At 38.2% G+C, this 24663-nt stretch overlaps 1 protein-coding gene across 1 annotated transcript in view; it reads right to left on the bottom strand.

Annotated features, from left to right (window-relative positions):
* cdkal1 (CDK5 regulatory subunit associated protein 1-like 1) overlaps nucleotides 1-24663 on the bottom strand; it is a 365636-nt gene that overhangs the window by 225798 nt on the left and 115175 nt on the right. The window contains exon 7 of the mRNA XM_037537371.1: nucleotides 13163-13283. Coding sequence (XP_037393268.1) covers nucleotides 13163-13283 — 121 coding nt within the window. The remainder of the gene's footprint in view (nucleotides 1-13162; nucleotides 13284-24663) is intronic.

Raw genomic sequence — 24663 nt, 5'->3', positions numbered from 1 at the left:
TAAAAAAAAAAAGAAAGAAAGAAAAAAGTGGACACAAGCTCCACATTAGTGAAAATGCACACACTCAAAGTTTAAAAATTACATTGATAAAGCTTTCAATATATTAGTAATGCTATTAACAATAATATTAACAGTATAAATCTAGATCACAGAATCACTGGGGGAAAGAGAAACAAAAAGAAAAACATACTCTTGCTAATAGTAAAGGCTCTTTAATGTAAGCAACACTGTCCAGATAAAAGACATCATAAAACAGCCAAGAGCAAATACTGACTCTGCAACTAATAATGAGAACAAATTACTTCCAGACTGTCCCATAACAACCATTACCTCATGAAAATTATTTCAGCATCTCTGCGTCAACACATACTTGCAGAGAACCGCTCTGCTAGCCTAAACTACTGCTACCCCTATTTACCCACCCTCCACAAAACGGTCATGTTGATGCATACAGCATAGAGATTTACTGCTTCACTGCTGCCTTTGCATTTGAATCTGGGGGAAGAGGCCAAAGCCATAAGCTCATGTTTTTTACATTACACATTAGTATGCCTAAAATGCAATGGCACTCTGGGCAGAAAGAAGGCAAGAAAAACAAAATTCAACCCCTTGGCTAAATCATTTTTAAAGGGGACCTTCAGGGGCTATTGACATTTTTGTTTTGTTCTTTTCCTCATGTTGTTTTTGCTTAACAAAACAGAAACAAGGGGGAAAATGTATTTGTTAAAAGCTTGACTTGGATTTGGGCCATGTAACGACAATAAACAAAACCACTCACAAAAAGAGGAAGGCATGCTTTTTTTTTTTTTTAAAGGCTTTTTATGGATCGTCTGTGGTGCAATTTCTGCTTAATGGTTAAGATTTACCAGAACATTTATGCCCCGCTGTCTGAGAGAGTGGCCTCCTGCTTGAAGCAGACAGTGAAGCCAGTGTGGCTCTGTTCATTGCACAGGACCATCAAACACTCTGCTGGTTTGGGAGAGAAAAGTTCATGAAGCATTGGCCTGCCTGCGACATGTTAATCTGACCTTTGCTTGAGAAGCACCAGTGGGGTTCTCGGGGAAAAAGAAAAAAAAGAAAAAAATACTCTGGCCCCTCCAGGGCTCAGTAAACAACCTGCGTGCAATTCTGATTATGCTGCTGTTGTAAATTCAAACAGCCATGTTATCAGTGATCTGGGAATAACGAACGCAGGGGAGGAGGAGGAGAACGAACAGGTTGAGAATGAAAAGCAGACAGTTTCACGTTGCAATTCTAATGCATGCAGCAGAGTATGACTCCTGTATTATAACAGAAAAAAGGAAGATTAGAGATATCCTTTAGTGCACATAACCTCACAGGGGAGCACTGTCAGCTGTGTCACCAACTTCAAGTCTGATTTATTTATTTTTTTCTTCCTCCTGAAAACAGCACCATTACTGTTTTTATTTTGTATGCTTAACATTTATAACATTACATCTTTTTAATTTTTTTGAAATAACATTTAAGAAGTACATAGAAACTAGTATAATTTTTTTTACTAATTTTAGCACATCAGTAAATTATCTTTTTTCAAAAATAAATGTAAAATTTAATTGCTTTTTAAAATAACTAACATTTTTGTTAAACAGGCAAGTCTAAATTACCTGTAATAAATAAGTAACACAAAATGTTCTGTACTTAACAAGATTCTATTGTACTGTCACAAAATCACTGGTATGTGTCATAAAAACAATGGTATATAAACTAAGCTGACCTTATTTGATTTTTTTAGGGGGATTTCTAATGTAAAATAAACGTTTCATAATATTGTGAATACACTCTGCATGTCGGTTTCTCTAAAGTATTCAAAACTCGAGACTGAAAGTCACAAGAGTATTTTCTAGCTGGGTTCATTGGCATATTGCTCATGTAAAACGGCAGAAAGCAGAAAATAGACTTTGTGTCCATTTACACGAAACGTAGATCAAACACAGATGAAATGCTGGCATTGCAGATATTTCACATTTTCATTTTCTACACTGCAGACATTTAAACTGCTATTGTTTAGCATGAAAACATACCACAAGTTGTGGATAATATCCATTTTTGGAACCCATAATGAGAGTGGTATAACAGACAGAAAGTAAAAAAAAAAAAAAAAAAAGTCAAGTGTTCTTGATAACGGTTCCATTAATAAAATGGCTGTACCGGCCCCACTCCCAATCCACTGGATCTAATCAGCACGTGGATCAGATCAGGACATCACTTATTGCTAACTACTATGTATCTAAATCAAGAGCAAAAGCAAACACCTTCATATTTAATGTAGTTCCCTGTTCAGGTTTTTTTTTTCATCCAAATTTTGGACCCTTTTTTGTCCATTGTCCAATGACCGCTGCTCTGTTCAAATAATCCAGAAAAATAAAAATAGGGAAAAAAAAATTGAAGATGTAATGCAGTTATGAAAGTGAGGAACTCAAGTGTGGATCCACATATGGTCTATTAAATCAGTGTTTCTCAATCCTGATCCTGAAGTAACCCCTGCTCTGCATATTCTGGTGTTTTTTCCTGCCCTACCACATAAAAACCAAGTCCATCTTGAGCTCAAGAGGCTGTTAGCAGGAAAAATGACAAAAATCAGGGGATGCACTAGGACTGCTCCTTAAGGATTAAAGGGAATAAGAAAAGACTGATTAGCATTACACAAACCAAGGCATGCTAACAGGTCTCCATAATCTTTTTTTTTTTTCCCCCCACAGCTAGCTATGTTAACCTTTCTGGGCTGCCCAGTACCCAAACACTACATTACACATCACCACTCACTCAAGCATTACACCAAGCAACCAGAGAGTGAATTTAAAGCTGCAGACACAAAGCAGCCTTTACCACTGAGTAAAGAGCCTTAGTGGCCAATAGGTCACCAACATTACACATACAGACATGCAGAGCCAGCCAACAAAACGACATGGAAACCGCTGTGCGCGTCAGCAGGGCTGGTTTGGACGACCGATTCTGATTACCCTACACTCATGATTCATGAGGGTCAACAGAGGCTCTGAAGGTCAACAGAAGAGGGGAGCTCCACGATACTTTCAGTGCAGAAGTGAATGTGGGCAGCGAGAGACATGGGCCAGGGCAAAGATAAGCAGTCTGAGGGAGCAATAGTTTGCCCATGTGGGAAACCCCCAGTGGCAGTTTCACCACTGGACAAAGAGCTCTCTATCTTTGCAGACTCCAAATGTCAGGCCTGATGTCAGAGCTACCTAAAAAGCTAATTAAAGGCCAGAGTGGACCAGCTCTTACGAACAGACTGGACTGTTACTTTATGATGCAGGGAATGGATGTAGGAAGGTGCTAGAGTTTATTCTAATAATGTTTGCTTACAAAGGTAAGTAACTAGACATGCTCCTTTAACAAACTCTGTAGAAAATCATAACTTAAAAAAGCAATCGATTCAACAATTTCAGTTTACAAACTTAGTGGTTATGTTTTAGAGTGTGATGAATACACATTGTGTTTCCATAATTCGTTTCCTTGATATTATGATTTTCTCCAACATTTCCATCAGCTTTATTGCACTTGTGTTTGTGTGTAAGAGTGTTTATGTATGCATTTAAACCCTTCATTTAGCAGAAGTTTGCTTTAGGGCAACTTAGCACATCATAAGAAAAATTAATGTGATGTCTCTGAACCCAGACTAAGCCGTCAGCGGACGTGATGTCTAAACGTCAACTTAACGTAACTCTCATCCAAACAAGCAGTAGGAGAGGATGTGCGACACGCATATTGACCGACGACAGCAAGCATGATGAGAGATGGATAAACAGAGGAGTAAAGCTGTTCCCATGTGCTTTGTATAACCTGTCACTATGTATGTTATTATGTAAATGTGAAAATGCAGAGATAATTTCTGCTTTTATCATAACCACAGTATTCATGTATGAAGTTACCCATCATGCAATATATCACAAACACTCTGCTCACATCTCAAACACATGAACAGGCATGAAGAAAAAAAAAAAAAAAAAAATCACTAGCACCAGAAACTAACTGCCTTCTAACACTGCTTCATGCATTTCACACCTGTGCATTAAATCAACAATAAACAAATAAATGAATGATGTTCTCATGATTAAGAGAGGAACTACTCAAATGCTAAGGCTGCATCTGCGTGTATGCATATCTTTTTGGCACCCTGCTCACATGAGAGGGGTAGAATGGCTTCTTCTTCACACATCATTCATGAGATTTAACAGAGAAACAAAAAAGTAATAAACAAAACACCTGGATGTGTGTGGACAAGCCCTGAGTCTGTGAGATGAGAAATAAAGCATGTTCTTTTTTTTGGTCAGCATTCCCTAATAGCTAGCATGTGGAAGTCCCAGGTTAAAGGTCTTGCACTGTCTGGGAGCTCTGACACACACATTTTCTTCCTAACTAAGCAAAAATTAGCTCTGACCTCCTGTCCACCTGCTCAGACGACCATTCCTCCTGGTACAAATTCTTAGAAGCTGACAGGTGCAACCACAGAAAGGTCACACTCTGTGGTCAATGGAGTACAGTTAGAGGACTTCACTACAAGCTATGGCAAAAGAGATGAGTCATGGAGGTTTTAAAAGAGTTGAGCTTATTCCTAGAAAGCAAAAGCAGAGTTCCAGGTAAAGCAGGCAACTGTCCTCCCACATAAAAGTCAAAGTGACTGGTTGTCCTTATGGCACCCTGAAGTCCTTATGGCACCCTGAAATTAGTGTTGTACTTTGCAGTTAGCAGAATAAAGTTACAAACCACATTAACTGTTTGTTTGAACAAAAAGAACCATAACAAAATCATATCCTAAAAGGTTTTTATTTCCTAGTACCTCCAGTACAAAATCTGTTCCCTGCTGCTCCAAGTATTACTGTTCTCTTAAGGCAGGGGTGTCCAGGGCCAAACAGTGGCTTCTGTTTAGCAGTAAAAGTGGCCCTAAAAGAAGATTATCTAGCAAAACCAAAATTTTAAGATATTGGTTTTATTACATTTTGAACAAGGAAACACTTGGATAGGAATATACTTAAGACATTATACATATTTTACTGTAACACAAATAATTCAATGATTTGTTATAAGCACATACTGGTCCAAACTGCTCTAAGCAATCCCACAATAAAAGAAGCTTATATTTTATTTTATATTTGAAACCATCTCAATCTAGACAGGACACAAATATGTAGGCTGGCCTGGATAATTTAAATTGATTATAGGTTTATTATATTAGCATTCGACTTCAATTTAATATTTGGAAGCTTTTGTAAAGCCACAAAACCATAGCCTAAAATAATTATCAGCCTTTTTTTCAACCTTTAGACAGAACAGTTGTTATTATATGGAAAATTTTAACTGGGTTTGATGCATCATTAATTCAGGCCAGGCATCCATATCACCTCACTTAAAAGGTAAGGCTAAAAGAGAAAAGAAGTCTATAAATCACACAAAGAAGCACTTTAAATCAACAAGAAAAAAAGCTCAGTGCAATAAAAGGTTAGTATAAAAGCAGCACAACAAGTCTGATGAATCATCTCAAGCACGTAAGTATATAGCAATCCTTATCAGAGTACCACCATGCATACAATCCACACCACCTCTGACTCAGTTCTATCATGTAATCACTTCAGGTAGGAATAACAGCTCTTTTTTTATACCTTTCTTTTCTAATGTAACAGTTTTACAGCTGGTTTAAAACTAGACACCACAAGCAGACAGCAGGTCTGTTTGCTGGGACAAAATTACAATTAGAGTTTTCACCACTGTATTGGAAAAGACTCTCCTCCTCACACTATTAGTACAGCGCAGGAGCTGCTCTGAAACTATTAAGCCACCAAGATCATACTTCAAGTTTAAAGTACGAAAATGTAATAAAAAGCCTGTTAAAACCTCAGCAACCACTGTGCCAAATACACCCATACCAGTGCACACACTCTTCCATATTACTATTGTGCTGTGAACTGTGCATTTATAATTACACATCTATATAGTGGTGCTAAAAGTTGAGTGGGTCACAAAATGACCAATGAAAGGAAATAGACGTTTCTAATAAAATGAATGTACATAAAAATCTATTTACTTACAAATGATGAATAAGTAACAAACCCTACTGTGTTTTAGAAGTTAATGTGTTAAAGACAATAACTCAAGCCATATCTTCTGACTGGACAGCTTGTCAGTCTTGTTACATGGCTGCTTTACAGATAAAGTAAAAGCCAGTTTTATTCAGTGAACATTAAATCCTGTCTATGTGCGGATGGCCAACACACATGTTGCACCTGCAATGGCAGCCACATCAAAACAAAGGCAGGTTAATACATGTCAATCTCAGGAGCAGGTTGTGGAGAGGCTAAAAGGTCACAGAGCTTTCTCTCTGGCCCTCTGTTTGTTCCTCTGCCGTGTCGACAGACTCCATTAGCCTGGATGACTTACTCGGGGATTACCACAATCGCCTAAAGAGGCTTTGCTATCAAGCACAAACATACATGACTCAAGCTCGTCTTCTAGATGTCGAAACATTAGTCATACTCTGCTCAGACGACTCGAGCAAAAAAAAAAAATAAAAATCGCCTCATACACACTGAGATTTAAACGCGCAGCTTGTGTCACATTATACAAATAATTCAAAAACTGTACTGGCCAAAAATTGTAAAGAAAAAAATGATAAGATTAAACAACTACTACAATTACTTAAAACCTAAGACTTCACAAAGCATTTTAATGGGAATAATTTGCACTGAATCTAAAGCTAACTTCAGTCTTATTTACGCAGAATAACAGCTCAAAACTGCTAGCTCATGAAGCCTCAGTTCTTCATGGAACACACTTTACAACAACAGTTATAACCTAAAGATAAACATGTCTTTTCTGACTGACTACTGTTGCCAAACTACTGTTAACATATTCTGTCCAACACAAATGCAAGAGCCTGGCTCTAAGGCATGCATGTGGATACTTGAGGCTGTTTTCCATGGCTGAGGGCCTAAAGCCCTCAATCTTAACACCTGGTTTTTCCTCAACTGAGGAACAGTGAAGGTCACTTAAGCGCTCAGACACTGAATGAAGCATTTGCAATAAGTAGATCTGTTGACCCTGAGGCCAGCTTGTCTTCGGGGTTTTGAAACACCACAGTGATTAAAGATCATATTCAAGATTCTTTACAGCCACACAATAAAACTGGTTGCAGTTGGATTTGGTACATTTCAAGGACAAACACAGAAAGCGTAACAATAGACAAGATAAACAAAGTACAAGACAAACAACAGACGTACAACAGGAAGCTATTAGAAACAATCACAAATGAGAACAATGACAAACAAAGTAGAAGCTTCACAATATAATGAATAAACTACTGTTGAAAAGAGGGCTGCAGGAAACAATTAGCTACACAATCGATTAATCAATAGATTTATAGATCTATAGAGCTTTTGAGTAACCAACTAATCAAACCATCATGCCTCTGTCATTTGTCTCACATCACCATTCAGAGTTCCTTCTGTGTGTGATGTCTTCTTTTAGCCGTGTCTTCTTAGCTATAATAACCACACCACGTCATGTAGTAAATTGCAATGTGTTTAAATGATCAAATGTATCATATGAACATGAGGATAAAGCTCTTTGAGAGCAAACAACATTTTTTTGTCCCAGAAGTCAATGAAGTTCAGATAAGAGTTGATTTCTTTGGTGATGGAGGGTAAGAAAATATTTTATTATTATTCTGCTGATCAAGAGTGTGCACTGTCTGCCATCAACTATTCAATTACTTGAAATGTATGTTGAGAATTGTTGAGCTGATGTCAACATTGTCTTGGAAGTTACTTTTAAATGGTCTTTAATACAGTGACTATTCAAAAGTTCAGTTTTGCTATACAAAAAAAAAAAACCATTAACTTTGAATGTTGTTCACTAAAGCAAGGAAATGAAGTGTGTAGAAACTAAAGAAATTGACTACTGTAATCTGACTATTGGAATAATAATCAAATCATAAGCAAACCTGTTGCTTTTACACTACTGAGTGACAGTATCATTTAGATGGTGTCATGAAGATGACCACAATCATAATTACAATAATAATAATAATAATAATGAAGAAATCCTTTATGAAGCTGCAACCTTCTTTAATCCGGTAAAACAAACAAAAAAAGAAATTACGCAAGCCTCCAAAATAGAAACACTTATGAACTTAATATTCATAATGCATGAAGAATCTTTCTTAGAATATATGCACATTTATGATGGAAAGGTTCTACACATTGAAATGCTGAATTAAGACTCTCTGTAGTCTGAATGACTCAAAAAGGCTTAAATAGATTTTGCCGTTCTTTAAGCTGCTTGAAAAAAAGCTGAAAATCATCACTTTGGGCAGTCAAAGATAGGATCAGGGATTTGACCCTAATCCAGCATGTCCTACAGAGATTTTTCCCCCCACATAGATAATTAGTGATCTACAAAACAAGCTCTAATATGCACCAATAAAAATTATATCTTACACCAACTCCATTTGCTTGGAAAGGCCCAAGAGAGACTTCATATGCCAAAAAAAAAGAAGAAAAAAAAAAAAAAGGATAAAATAAGATGTTTGAAAGGTCCCAGATCAGCACTGTTTTCTGTGGTGGAAGATGTACTTCAGCAGCTCAACATCTCTCATTTGTCTCTAAGTGTCTCAGAGAGGAGCTTTTAATTACGCAGCAGGCATGCTGGGGAATTCATGGAGCAACACAGCGCCATAAAAATGCAGATTAAAATGAAGCTGTGGAAAGAGAAGTAAAAAAGGCTCAATGAGTGAGGCAGGCCTTAGAGTGTCTGTCTTCAAGAGCATGATAAGGACAGTTCTCATTTTGCGGATCACAGTGTGTTGATGCTGTACACAAGTTTCCCTTATGAAGTGTTATTTTCTTCACTTATTGAATAACTGAAAATGATTAAATAACACAAAAAAAAGGTGCTAAACAAAACAAAATTCTTAATATTGCTCATAGCAGAGAGTGAGTGTTAAAATACAGTCTACGTGTATATACGTGTGTGTGTGTGTGTGTGTGTGTGTGTGTGTGTGTGTGTGTGTGTGTGTGTGTGTGTGTGTGTGTGTGTGTGTATATATATATATATATATATATATATATATATATATATATATATATATATATATATATATAGACAGACAGACAGACAGACACGTGGGGGCAGTCGTGGGCTGGAGGTTAGGGAACTGGCCCTGTGACCGGAAGGTTGCCGGTTCCATCCCCAGTGCCAACAGTCCATGACTGAGGTGTTCTTGAGCAAGACACTTAACCCCCAACTGCTCCCCGGGCGCCGTGGATAGGGCTGCCCACCGCTCTGGGCAAGTGTGCTCACTGCCCCCTTGTGTGTGTGTGTGTATATTTACTAGTGTGTATGTGGTGTTTCACTTCACGGATGGGTTTAAATGCAGAAGTGGAATTTCCCTGTTTGTGGGATTAAAAAAAAGTATCACTTCTACTGGGAATGTCTGCACCTCAGCTCAGAATGTAAACAATCTACAGACCTATCAGCTAATAGCTCAACAGCTCACCTGCAAATCAGGAGTGTGACTTATCTTTAATGAAAATGCATTTTTAAAGATATTTTAGCCATAATTTAGCCATTAGTCCAAAATGTTCACACAGCAGCTTACAGCAGGTAATAACACAAACAAAATGGTATTACAATCTGAACAGTCCAGCAATTTCACTATAAACTGAGGATATCACAGGGAATAAGGAATTTGCTTCCCCTTTCCTGCAATAACAGCCTCTACTCTTCTGGGAAGGCTTCACCCTAAATGTTGGAACACTACTGTGAAGAGCTGGCTGCATTCAGTCACAAGAAGATTAGTGAGAACAGGAACTGATGTTAGATGATTAGTTTGGGATGAGTTTATGATCCAGAAGTTATCGGATAGTGTGCCATTGCACCAGAGAACACATTTTCACTGCTCCGCAGGATTTTGTACTCCTTTATCCGACGCATACCATTAAGCATGGTGACCTTTGGCTCATGTGCAGTTTCTCCACAGTGTTCTATTTTGTTGGCGATGCTTTCCTTTAGAGATTATACAACCTCCACACGCACAATTAAACGCTTGTGTCAACAATGGATGCACATTAAACTAGCCAAATTCACTGACTAGAAGTGGTGTCTAAACACTTTTCTATATATATAAAATACACATTCAACTAGATTGAAGACTTACTACTTTATCTCAGTCATGTGGTCAATACTGTTTAAATACATAATTAAGTAAAAGAGAGGGATACCACTAGTTTTGGGATCACAGTCAGATGAAAAGAAATCAATTTAAATGCACCATAAAAACAGAAGAGAGCCTAGAAATGATCTGGTCAATGAGCATAAGTGTCAGAGTTCAAAGGCACCACAGCCACCCTCCTGGGCCGAAACATGAAGTTAATCTGGAGGCAGTGCTGTGCTAAATTGGGAGCCATAGGCGAGTGATCAGTTGATGCTCACCTCCAAGCCGCCTGCTGTGATTGGCATGCAGGCTGCACATGGCCAGTGCAGCCACTCGCCCACGCAGCAGGCTCCCGATAAAACACACAGAATGCACTTCTTGTTTAAAGCCGACTGCTAAACTTGAACTGTTTTGAAAACAAGGTGTCCCACAGGGGTGAAGGTTTTGCTATACGAGAAAGCACTGGAAAAGCGAATACAGAATCATCACTGAGATGAAAGTGGCTCAATAGAAGTAGAGAAAGAGAGAGTAAACAAGCCTTGATGGAGAGCACTGACTCTTATTCTGTGGTCACTGGTGTGTGGAATGTGCTGGACAAGGTCAAGATGTGAAACAAGATAAAACAAAGGGTTAGTGGGTCTTCAGTTAAGTAAGACCCCTGCAGCGAGGACACAACTGAGCTGAATGTTACTGCCAGCCTCCATATAGAATATGCTAGATTTAAAGAAGAGGTGCACAATATAGAATCATTATTATGTATTATGCACTTCCATATCACATTTACAGCCGATAAGATTCAAAGAGCTTTATTGTCATATGCACCGTAAAAGAGGAAGTTACAACTGATCAACAGTGCACAGTTGTTTTTTTCCCCCAAGCTCACTGAAATGGAAAACTTGGGCTGTTTTGACTCTCGTGTTATTTTATGGAGTGAGAAAGCTGTCTTTGAGCCCTCATACAAGCCAAAGAAACAAAGGCCCTTCTAAAAACAGTGGTCTGTTGTGGTCCGCAAAAAGCTATATGCTTTGTAAAAGGTTCATTTTGTCACATGGTGGGGAAGAAGATGGAAAGTGGTTCAAGTACCAATACTGCAAGCTGTGCGACAAACACAATGTTATACATGATACAAGGCTAAAATCTTCCCAACTGAGAAAGGCTCCATTTCATACATTTAATGGTTGTTTATTACTGCTTGTGTGTTAGCAACCCACTAAAGCAACAAAGCAATAATAAAGGTTTGAACATTTTGATGTGCCATCCTTTTCTTCTTCTGCCATCTTGTAAAGAGATGAACCTATTATCTACCATTTTACAAAAACAGTGCACAATATGGTCTCCTATGTAACTGTGCAATTGATCTGTGGGTAATTTTTTAATTTTTTAGTGTGTCAACACAAACCTGCAATAATGAGCTCTTCCCCAAATGAACCCAGAGCCGGTCCTGGCTGCAGAGTCAAGTATTCGGGACGAGGGATGTGCACAGGTACTCATATACTCAGTTAAACTATGTGGTTCAAGGTGCAAGTATTCAAAACACTGAAATCACTATCTCGGCACTTGTTATATTTTATCACAAAATGTCAGAGAAAATATACAGGCTAACAATTCAGAGAAACAGGACAGTAAAATCCAACAGTTTTGGTGGTATCTCTGAGTATCTGTCATATTACTCTTTGCTACAAGGAAAAGAATGTGCCTAATTGACAACATATTGTCAAGGACGTGTTGTTAAGGATGAAACTGAGAAGGCAGAGAAGGTGGCCAGCTCTGGAACTGCTTTTGTGCTAACTAGGCTAAATGCTGTTAATGATTTTAGGTCCAGAAGCAGTGAAAACAAATACTAATACTCTGACAAACTATAATACTAGTGCATCGTCTACTAAAGACAAAACAGAAGTCTCCATCAGCATCCAGCGTTGTACCGCTGTACAGCATAGTATCAACTTGTAAGCGCCTATGAAGAGCCAGGCTTCACTACTCTTCCAACATGAAAAACTACTAATGTTACTTGGCTTTTTAAAAGTTTTCAAATTTTAGCCAGTCTGATTTTGTTATTGCTTTTCCTTCACTGCAACTTGATATGAACTCTTCCAAACGTACAAATAACTACATCAACTACACCAGCGCATTCCTAATACAGAGAATTCCAGGGAACAGTCCATGATGTAATCAAGTGGAAGGGGAATTGAACAAACGTATACGTATAGTACGAGTGTACTGTAAGGCATTATAACCCACAGACATAACATGTACTGTTGTTATGTGCAAGTGGCAAAAAAATAATAATAATAAAAAAAATAAATAATGGCAACTCAAGCTCTCACATGGACATGCGTATGAACGTGAAACCTGTATGATGCGAAACCTGCTCTGCCCTGCTCTATTTCCTGTGGATCCAGTATGGGGAGCTGACCTCTGACCTTGCTGTGTCAGAGAACAGAGAGACCTTTAATCACACAACTCAACTCCACCTCTCCACGTGGGGTGTGAGTGTGTGTGTGTTTGTGTTTTGAGCATCAGGAGCAAATGAAGTGACTTTGTTAAAAACCAGCTGCCATTGGATCTGCATGTTTCTGTTAAAAACAGCAGAGAGCTTAGACATTATTGCTGACTTTGATTATACTGCAACAGGTGTTCATGTCAAACAGACTCACTTTCTCTCAAACACACACTTTTTTCAGGTATATTTGCTCTTGGGTTTGGTATGTATGGCCTAGTGTGAAAGCTGTTTTGTGCTGCACAGGAATTGGTTTCAAGATTTGAAAAGGTAGCAAAGTAAACAAAGTGAGGCAGGTGCTTGCACTGATCTGCGCTGACATCTTATGCTGTCCAACATGGCTAAAAATCTTGTGAAGTGAGGTAGTTGCATCACAGTGTGGTAGTTGCATCACAAAACTGTGTCAGAGCATAAGTCAGGCAGAAATCTAATTCTCAGTTGACTCTGAATATCCAAAGAAAGGAGAAAAAGTAGCTTACCCTGTATTGATGGAAATTATCTCTATCAGCGGGTTCTTCCTAATCTTCGGCAAATCCAGTCGAGCTCCCCCCAGTCTCTTGCCATTATCTTTCTTCTGACCAAGCAGACGGACGGAGTGACCTTCAGAGAAACCACACAGATATATCCACCATTATATCTCACTGCAACGATACACAATGACCAAACAGACCTACAGAGAATTATTACTGTTTCTTTCAATCCCAAGCAATGGACAATGGAAACATAAATGTCAGAAATAAGGAAGTATGGGCAATCATAAAAACAAGAATGAAATAGAGGGATGAAAGATGTCTTTCTTAAGAGGAGTGCAAGTGTTTAACAAAGATTGAATGTACTCTTGCATGAGTGGATAGAATGCTCAGTGAAGAGCAGCAGTAAGGACACTACGAGCAGCACTATGCCATTTCTGTCTCTTCTTCAAGCACTGTGCTACTCTGTAATAGCTCATAACTGTGGAATGCAGAAGGTAAAAAGGTCTCCAGTGAGCTATGCCAGCAGCCAGGAAGTCACCAATAAAGTTAAACTAGCAAAGGCCTGGCACCCACTTAGCCACACATCACAGCAAACAAGTACATAACTCACTAGAACATGGGACGTTCTCCCAAAATGAATCAAACTGATGCAATTTTCTCCTTAGCCCAAATGTAGACAACCAGCGAAGACATTTCTGGTGCCTGAAGATTGCTTCTTTCCTTTTATTTTATTTTATTTATTTATTTTACAAACTATGAGGTTAATGTAGCCAACAAGTGAAGCTAAAGAGGCAAACTTCAGATACCATGCATGTCTTGGCAGGTTGTCTGAGTTAAGGTCCCCCTCACAAACAATTACAAACAGGTACAAAAGTTTGCTGAACTGTAAAACATTTTGACCTGAAGACCCAAATGAGAAAACTGAACCCAAACTGGGACCCAAGTATAAATTATTATTGAATTCTCTCACTACCACATTAGCAGTACAGTTCTTCTAAGCAATGAATGAAATATTGGTTATATATTGTTAGACATTTTTTTAAATATAAATAAGAAACATCTGATTTAAATTGATGGCAGGATGTTGGTGCTTGATTAATAATAACATACAGCTAAACAGTCTTAAAAACTGACTGGTCACCAGCTCTTCCTCTCTCCTCTTCTACATCATTTTTGTGATGTCAATAATATTAGCTCCATTGTTTTACATGATTTGGTTGACTGTTGGAATAAAGGTGGAAATATTTATTCGGTTAATACTGGTGTGTCTTGCATACTTTCAGACATCTTGTGTGTTTTTTCATCACTGAGGATAAAATAATAGGAGGAAAAAGAAAATGTATTTATCAAATAACAACAGCAATTAAGCTTCTGTTCGTAGCAGCGAGCATTAAAACAAGCGAATGATCGACAGAAGTAAACATGACAGCATAGCTCTGATTGGTCAGCCTGGTGATTAATACATACACAAAAAAGGAAATCCAACAGGATATTAAAAATGTTGTGTAGCATTGTGTGACCTTTAGACCTTATAAGAAAGCTTTTCAAAGCTTGACCTGCAGTTTTCTTTTAAAAGTAAAAATCAGACCGTGTGTAAAAATGTTTGTCAGCACACAATCTGCACTCTTGCAAATGTACTTCCTCGGGGTCCATATCATGTGGAGAGCCAGACATCCACAACCCAATTTTAGTTTAAGAAACACTGCTTTAATACATTAAAAGGCAAAATTACTTGTTAGCTTTATTAGTCTTGTCTCGCTTTAGCAGAGCAAAACAGCTATTCACTTTACAATCTGTGAACCTTAATTGAGCTTTAAATTCTTTAATTGATGCAGTGTTTTGAGCTCAAGAGCTGCCATGTAGAATCCATCAGGCTAATCTGAGAAAGCTGAATTCATGCAGTAATTATTCTACATGCTTGCAAAGGCATGAAACCAATAACACTGATCTGACTTTTCTTGTCTTAAGGATTTAACTAGACAAACATTTTCTCTCATAAAAAAGACTATCATAATATAGACCATACTACGAGCGAGAATACAGCGAGAAAGCATTAAAAGAGAGCGAGAGAGAGCGAGAGCAAGAGAGAGAGAGAGTGAGAGCGAGAGAGAGAGAGAGCGAGAGAGAGAGAGAGAGAGAGGCAAAGGGTGAGAGAATAACAGATGACATGTATCAGTGGAGATCTCTCAGGTGGCAGGACTTCTGCACTGAGACTTTTTTTTTTAATAAAGCATCTGGGCAGATGAATCCGATAACGAGTCGCCTAACGCTTTTCAAGGTGTCGGGGGGTTCACACACTCAGCCAGCTCCTCTGCACTTACTGTGGGCAGAATTTAATTACAGCCTTTGCTTTCAGACTTACACACCATGAACTAATAGCATTTACTAAATAATTCATCCAACCCATCTACATGCAAATAATTGCATGTAAGGAAGAACAAGACAGGCAAAAATGTAGCAGGTCATTTTCCAATTCGCTGGCTCTGTTAAAAGTCACAGATCTTGTTACTGGGTTCTTCTCCTGCCTTAGGGCTGAAGGAAAGAAGAGGATGGACAAGAAAGAGAAAAACCATTACTAGTCAGCCATATCTTTTATACTTTATGAACCATCCCAGTGCGTCAGTTTAACCCTTAGACATCAATACTATTTAAATACACTGCTCAAAATACGTTGTTCTGTACAAAGTTGAATGTGCTGACAACAAAATCACATAATCATCAATGGAAGTCAAATTTATTAACCAATGGAGGCCTGGATTTAGAGTCACACACAAAATTAAAGTGGAAAAACACACTACAGGCTGATCCAACTTTGATGTAATGTCCTTAAAACAAGTCAAAATGAGACTGAGTATTGTGTGTGGCCTCCACGTGCCTGTATGACCTCCCTACAACGTCTGGGCATGTTCCTGATGAGGTTGCGGATAGTCTCCTGAGGGATCTCCTCCCAGACCTGGACTAAAGCATCCGCCAACTCCTGGACAGTCTGTAGTACAACGTGGCGTTGGTGGATGGAGCGAGACATGATGTCTCAGATGTGGTCTGTGGTCCCCACCTGCAGAACCACTCCTTTATTGAGTGTGTCTTGCTAATTGCCAATAATTTCCACGTGTTGTCTATTCCATTTGCACAACAGCTGTGAAATTGACTGTCAGTCAGTGTTGCTTCCTAAGTGGACAGTTTGATTTCACAGAACTTTGATTTACTTGGAGTTATATTGTGCTGTTTAAGTGTTCCCATTATTTTTCTGAGCAGTGTATAAATGTGTACATATGTACATCAGTACATTATCACATATACTTGCAATTAAATGCACGCATTTACATTCTGCTGTTCAAATTCAAACTCACAATAAAGTATTTCCTCTTCCATTTATGAACTGTGTATTGACCAACTACCAACAAAGCTAGATTGGTTAGGATACTAGGTTATAACAATGTCCCCTGCGAAAACTTTTATACATAAAAATGTAAATGAACTGAAAAAGAGAAAGGGATGTCAAGGTTATCCAAAGAAGGTTTATGTGCAGGAAAGCACAGTCAAGCTTTTGCCCATACCAAGCAGAAACTCATAAGACAGCTAATGGGTCAAAAGCCAAACATGTAGTTAAAAGAGAGGTAAGCTTAAATTTAGGCTTCTAATATATACAGTACATCCAAAATTACTCAGACAGCCCTTTTCATTACTAAATTCAGCTACTTTAAGGTGCACTCATTGTTGACACAGGCATTCAGCTGCATGCACACAGCTTGCATAATCTCCACCGAAAAGCACTGCCAATAGAAGAGGATGCTCTGGAAAAGCTGCACACGAGCATAAGACCTGAATGCAATCACAGCCTCACAGCAATGTTTCAACTAGGGATGCATTAATACCATTTTTTTCCCCAACTGGTATGAGTATGACTACATATTTTTTCTTACTTGAGAATACAGAGTCTGATATCACACTGAGTAACCTACTTAAGAGTTAAGTAGTAGTTAGTGTGAATGACTGCAATGTACCTTAACAGTTAAATGACAAATCTAGTAGGTTTAAAATGATGTGAATTAGCCATCTGTGCTACATTAGTTAACTTGGATCAAGTAGTGCTGCAGCAGAGATGGTTTTGTTGGTCAGAAAAGTGCTTCTGTACAGCTGTAAGTAAATTACAATTCATAGTTTTGAAACCCGGGCTATCCTAAGTCTCTGTAGCTGAATGTCCTCTAAAGCTAGATATACACTGTGCATCTGTTCTTGCTGACGTAAGCTGTACATGTGAATAGACCACCATGTACAGACAAAGCCTACGATTTATATACTCACCAAAATGTTCTTTCCTTGCTAAATGAAACACTGTCAATAAACACTCTCAAAGCTGTTTCATTCAGATTAGCACACTGTGCTCAGAGTACTGTGCATAGAGAAACTGAGCAGTGCTGCTAACATTGGACACTGAAGCTAAAAGACAGGATTGCATGTTTTGGGAAAGCTGTTTTGACTGCGTGATCAAAAACAGGCTAAAAATCACAGTGTAGGTCTGGCAGGATTATACCAAGGCATAATGTTTGAAGCAACTAAAGACTGTGTGTCTGACAGTCATGGAATTAGTAACACTTCTCTGTGTGAGCAGAGCCTCCTTCACTGTGCTTGTTTATTAGTGCAACACTGTGTACTTGGTTACGTCACATGGTATTAAGTTGGTATTGGTGAATTTAATTTAATGAGTGAATATTGTATCATTCCAATATCTGATACTAGCAGTTTCAACATTTAGTGTAACTCTTCCCCAGGAGAGTAGAGTCCCCTACCTATTAATGCCCATGATTTCAAAAGAAACTTTGGATGAGCAGGTGTCCACAAACGTCTGGACAGAGAAAGATAACCAAGAAAGCAACCGTGAGAAATAAATTTTTAAAAAATTCTCCATTCTCTGGCGAATGGGCCAGTGTTTGCAGAAATTACCCCATACTGTACGTCTGCTCTCCAGTCACTCAAATCAACTCTTCAGTCTCACTGATTAAACTCACATCTAATTCAGGTGAAGACAAAGTCTTAAGACTGTTTAAACAGTATGTGTACACATCATAAAGAGAGATTAATTTAACAACAATTATAAATATACAAATCAATCATTTATCAATACAGTGGTTTAAGAACAGAATCAAATGAGAGTTACATCCACTACAGTTCTCCAATAGTGACTGCTATAATAGTCTAAGGACATATTAGTCAGTTTAGTTCATCCATCCTCTGCCTTTGCTACTCAGTATCAGTATGTCTGACAGTAATAAGGTCTGATAGACAGTAATGACTTGCATCTCAGACACCAAGTGAACCAAAAGCAGTATTTCACTTTCCACCAGCATCAATAAGTCACTCATTCTTGGAGTGAAGAGGTCAATTTAGCAAAGTATGAAAGACCTACATTTGTTCCCTTACTTTCTGAGGATAGCTGTATTCAGCTTTTGAATGGATCAAACACAGAAACCTGCTTGAGGACCAAAGCACTGGTAGTTCTGTTCCAGCTCTGTGCAATTTGGTAGCTGCAGGGCAGCAGAGTACTTCAGTCTCTTTCTTTTATTTTTCCCCTTGCCATTTCTCTCTCTCGCTCTCTCTCTCTCTCACTCTCATTGTCCTGCACTGTGGGGGGTCTGTCAGGGTTGTCTTTTTTTCCCTGCCATCTTTCATGGTGTGGTAGTTTGATAAATTCTCAGCGGAGACTGATCAGCAGACCGCTGGCCGGGGGGCATGGGTCTAGCCGTGTATCAGCACAGCAAAGCCAGTAGGAGGCCAACAGAGAGCGGACTCACCTTCGGAAAGAGCACAGAGATGGAAAGGCATGGTGAAGTAAAAGAAAAAACAGTGAGCAGTAATGAGGTTATTTTGAAGCCTCTGTCTTTACTGTGAGAGTAAAAGAAGTGTGCTGAGGTCTGCAGTAATTAGTCAGTGATGTACATATATACAATATGCGCTTGTACACATTGTTTTTTTTTGTTCTGTGAAAACAATTGTACAAAAGCTGCGTGTTTCATGTTATATATTTGGGCTGCAAATACAACACATCACATCAATGATAAAAAGGTAATACAAGATTTATAGGGAAATGTATTTTACTCTATTATATTAATGAAAAATATTAGAGATCCACCAGCAGAAAGGCTATTAGTGGGCAGAGGACATTAAAAATGGGAAAATTCAGATGGCAGAAACTACAGTATAGGGTTGTGCATGGGTCTGCAAGATGTGTAAAGCCAAGTTCACACGGCATGGCAGTAGCATCAGTAACCTAGTGAAAAAAATACAACATCCATGACATGAAATTGACAAAAGCTCAGCATGGAGAGCAAAGCTGCTGAAACTGTAGTGAAGCTGTATTCAGTATAAGTCCTTGTTTGTTTTTCTGCTTTCTGTTTTAAGTTTAGCAAAAAAATAAATAAAAACAAAACAAACAAAAAAAACTGTCTGGAATGAGGTGAGCTTTCATCTAAACTGAATGACTAAATTACACTCATTTGTAATTCGTTTATGTGCTTGTGAACAGACACACTTTTTTCCACCCAGACCATAATCTTGTTTTAAATAACTAAAAATGTAAGATTTAGAAAATTTTCTCCAGAGTAGAGATCTTTTAAACTGTTGTCATGGACACGTTTTTGAAAACACTGACATCACACGCACTGCTGTAGTTTCACATGTGCTAGATGAGAAGGTTTAAGCATTGTATAAACTGCCAATCTCCTGGGATTTTACAGAGTACAGAATGATGCAAAAAGCAAAAAATATCCAGTGGGCTGAAATGTTCAATCTTAACAAGAGAAGTCAAAAGAGAATGGCAAGACTTACAACAGCAATGAAAAGAAAAGAAAAAAATCTGAAAGCACAAAGCACAGTACATCGAAATCTGGATGGGTGGATGGGCTACAACAGCAGACCACATCAGAACTCTGATATTTTTTTCATTAATATAATGGAGTGAAATATTTTCCCTGTAACTCTTATATCACACTAACTAGGACCACTCCAGTGCTACAGTGGGCACCGGTTCAATGAAAGTGGACAGCTCAAGAGAAAAGACCACTAGGAAAAAGAAGGAGACCGAAAGAGAAAGAAGGAGAAAGAGATCCGAGAATAAAGAGACGTGCATATGTGAGCATGTTTGTGTGTCTTTTCTGATTTGCAAGTGACCGACTCACTGAAAGGCCTGTGGGGGGTTCGGGCCCTCAAGTCCATATATATCTCCATATGTACAGAAAGCAAGAGAGAGAGATCAAGTGAGAACAAGAGAGAGAGGGGAAAGGCCTTGGGTGGGCATCCAGCAAACAAACGAGTCTGGCCTTGGAGTTTCAGGGAAGCCCAAGACAGACAGACAGACAGACAGACAGACAGACAGACAGACAGACAGACAGACAGACAGACAGACAGACAGACAGACAGACAGACAGACAGAGGTGATCTCTGTTGATGAAGGGTGGAATGCTGAAATCTCCTACACAGCTTTAGAATAACAACTAAAATACTCAAAAGAGCTAAAAGCATCAACCTGACAAACTGAGAAATCTCTCTGCAAATCCTGCTTTAAAATAAATTTACTTTTAGATGCATTACCAAAGACAGAGGATCTCTCTAGAATTAATGACAACTTATATCAGCTGTACATGCCTTTGAAAGCTGAGAGAAACAGACAAAACTTAAATCTATTATGTACTTAGATATATTTCACATTACAGGCTTAAATACAACAGGATTTTATTTTATTGCCAATGCTTTGTCTGTTCTGTTTGTACTGACAGCTACTTAAATTAAAATGCTCACCTGGAAATACAGCCAACATTTCTGTTTTCAAACATTCTGAATTGGTATATAGCCTTTCTTTGGCAGAAAGAAAAATCCTTCTTCAAATTTTGGCTTTATTTTGATTAACGAAGAACAAATCAAATACAAACATATCTGATACCTTTCACATTATATTACATTCAACTTTTTCATTGTGCAGAATACAGGTACAGAGCCAATGAAATGTAGTTATCATCTAACCAGAAAAATATAATCTTATTTACATATAAAGTGCAGAGGGACAGTAGAGTGGTAAAAAAAAAATAGATAAGTAAAAAATATACAGTTAGCAAATATATAGATCTATATAACTAATTATGCAATTATATTTATTATAATAATTATATTATCTTATTCATATATATTATAAATAAAGTTACTATGTAACTTCCAAGCCATCAGGGATTTTTGTTAAAGATACTGTAAGATGAGCAATTCAGAAGGATTAAGAAAATAAGGATTAAGAAAGTACTGCGATCAAGGTTGGGAAGAAGAAAATCAGAAATGTCAGAACAGCAAAACCAGTTAGTTCTGATTTTTCATTAAATTTTTGAAGACCAAGTCACACAGTGTTATAGGCATCGAAGCAGAACAGGAAAATGTCGAGCCTTAGCATTTTGTCATGACGGAGGTTTGTCAATTGGACCAAAGATTTTCAATATAGGAAAAAGGATTTTTATAGGAAAAAGAAACAAATAAGACCATCCATGCTCTTCTGCAAGGGTCTGCCTCGCATCTGCCATGCTATTGTGAATTTGTTTGCTGGGCTGCAGGCTGTAACAAGCCAGGATAAGACTGGACAATGTTAAATGTGACTAGCGTGAACCTAGTGGGAATCTTCTGACTCCTGCTCACTTAGTGAAGCTCTAAATAATTATTTATACTGTTAGGCTTTCATTCCTTGTTCTTACATTCCCTCTTATTTCTCATTGCTTTAGAGACTGTAATTCAGGGAGGGCAAGGGCCTTCACCTAGCATTCCTCAAGTGCAATTTGACCTACTGAAATCAATTTTGTAAATCATATATACATATTCAGGGGAAGTTTCTGGATGAAGGTCAAACAAGAGCCCACTCAATCACTCCCGTTGCAGGGAGAAAAGCTGCCAGCTTTGAAAGCATAACTTCTATGGAAAAGAATAAAACTAAAAGAAGATTCAAGGTGCTGAGAGTAGGTTTTTTTTTTTTTGACCATGGGAGTTTTAAATGCCTGGAGGCCAAACAGGCAAAGCAGGAGTATCGTTTAAAGAAGAGAAAATGAAGTAAAAAGGTAACACTTCACTGTAGGGTACGGTAACAACGGCTATATGACACCTACATAAGCACTTCATGACAACCAACACAAACATACATAAACATTTATAAACACTTATTCCAAAAGGCGTCAGTTGTCAAAGACTGCTTTTGTCAACTTCGATGTCAAGTGGACATAACTATGTCAAGTTAAGAGATTTTTGGTGACATTAGGTTGTGTCATGACATCTTCTGCGGTGAAATGACATAGCATTTCATAGACTTTGTGGCTTTATGTTTAGTATGTCAAATTCACAAATATTTACCATTACTTTAAAAATCTGTTTTATCCCTGAGCAGTATCTAATAATTACCAGTAATTTTTTGAATAATGTTTTTGTTAAGCACACACAAGCCCTGCAAGCTATATATGCTTTAGCTGATTCAGTGAAAATGAATATTAATATAAGTAACTCCACATGTTTTTATAATATACTGCTTCACCTAATGGCTCTCTGCTCACATAATGGGCACAAGTGAATGGGTGTTATTGATGTAAATTTACTAAATATTTTCATTTCAAAGCAGCACCTGACAATTAATTTGGTAATAAAGCATTACTTTGAAATTGTAAATGTAATAAATATACATCCATCCATCCATCCCTTTTCTAAGCCGCTTCTCCATCAGGGTCGCGGGGGGTGCTGGAGCCTATCCCAGCAGTCTTCGGGCGGAAGGCAGGATACACCCTGGATGGGTCGCCAGTCCATCGCAGGGCAGACAGACAGACACAGACAGTCACTCACACACTCACACCTAGGGGCAATTTAGCATGTCCAACTGGCCTGACTGCATGTCTTTGGACTGTGGGAGGAAACCGGAGAACCCGGAGAATCGAACCCAGGCCCTCCTCGCTGTGAGGCGACAGCGCTACCCACCACGCCACCGTGCCGCCAATAAATATACAATTAAAGTATTTCTACAAATGTGGCCCACAAAAACTTCATTTTGGCCTACAGATACATTGAGGACCCAAGTGCCTAATGTGAATTTCTTATTATCTGTCTGCCCCTGCAGCAAAGTACTGTGTGTTTACAATAGTTATTGTGGTTTTAATGTTGTAGAAATATAGTAAGATAACGGTAAAATGTCTTAGTCCATTGCTGTATGTTTACAATTATTTGCTTGCAACTAAGCTGTTATTAATTTACTGTAAATGTTACAGGATTTTTATTTATTTATTTATTTTGTGCACTACATCTAAATGGATTTTTTCCTCCTCTAGTACAATCGATGAATATTTGGCAACAGCTGGCATCGCAAATGGCAGTGGGTCTTCGGTATGCTGGAGGTCGGGATAACTACTAGAAGACCAAACCTCAAACTTGTGAAGACACGCTCACGCCGTGTTCTTCGTGTGATCAGACACCATGTGAAACAAGGAAGTTACATAAGCGACGAATGGCATGCGTATAGGGGTCAGCTCAGTCAGTATGGATATCAACATTTCTCTGTATGCCACAAAGACAATTTTGTTGATGCCAGGACAGGCAGCCACACTCATATTGAACGCGCTTGGCAGACATACAAGGTGGACATATGGCGTCATGAGGTAATCGCACATCCATACTGCTTAAGTACCACCTTAGATTGACCGAATGGCAGAACCAGCTTCAGATTTTTATTCTGACTCATATGTAGCATTCTATGTAAAAATTGTTTCAGCCATAAGTTCCGAATAATGTCATATATTAAAGTTCAAGTACCTTTTGTACATATGACTGTCATTACATTGAATATCAAATGGTACTCACTTAGTTAAGGAAGAAAATATACATGAAGATGTTATAAGAAATCATGCTATTTGAATAAGGATTCATAAAAAAAATATTAGCTGTAAAATGGAACTCACTTTACTTAAGAGAGGGCCAGAGAGAACATGCATAAGAGTGTCATGACACTGGAATAAGGATTCATAAAAATATTATGAACTGTAAATTGGAACTGACTTAAGGGCCAGAGACATGCACGAGAGTGTCATTACAGCGTCATGGTATTTGATTAAGGATTCATGAAAATGATTTTTCATAACCCATATTCTTTCATCATTTAGCAGATTCTCTTAACCTGCACAAAATGTACAAACATTGGAAGCAAAATCACTACAGAATACTATAGATTGAGACTGTAAGAATCTATATTCTAAAAGACAAGTCATACCATATAGTTAAATACAGTAAGATACATATTTATAACAAGTCTAGAGACTGAGTTAAGAGTGCGTGGTTCTTCAGACAATGACAGAAGGAGCTGAGAGATCGTGCAGTGCAGAGTTACTGAGAACTGTGTTCTACCACTTAAGAGACCAAGACACTGAAGCAGTAGCTTTAGATGCATGCTTGTATTTTATGGAAGGATATTTCAAGAGAGAAGTTGAAGACCTAAGCCAGTTTGCTTGGAA

This window comes from Pygocentrus nattereri, chromosome 3, assembly GCF_015220715.1.
Source record: "Pygocentrus nattereri isolate fPygNat1 chromosome 3, fPygNat1.pri, whole genome shotgun sequence".
Lineage (NCBI taxonomy): Eukaryota > Metazoa > Chordata > Actinopteri > Characiformes > Serrasalmidae > Pygocentrus > Pygocentrus nattereri.
The sequence above is the reverse complement of the archived record's forward strand: the minus strand, read 5'-3'. Positions and strand labels throughout refer to the sequence as shown.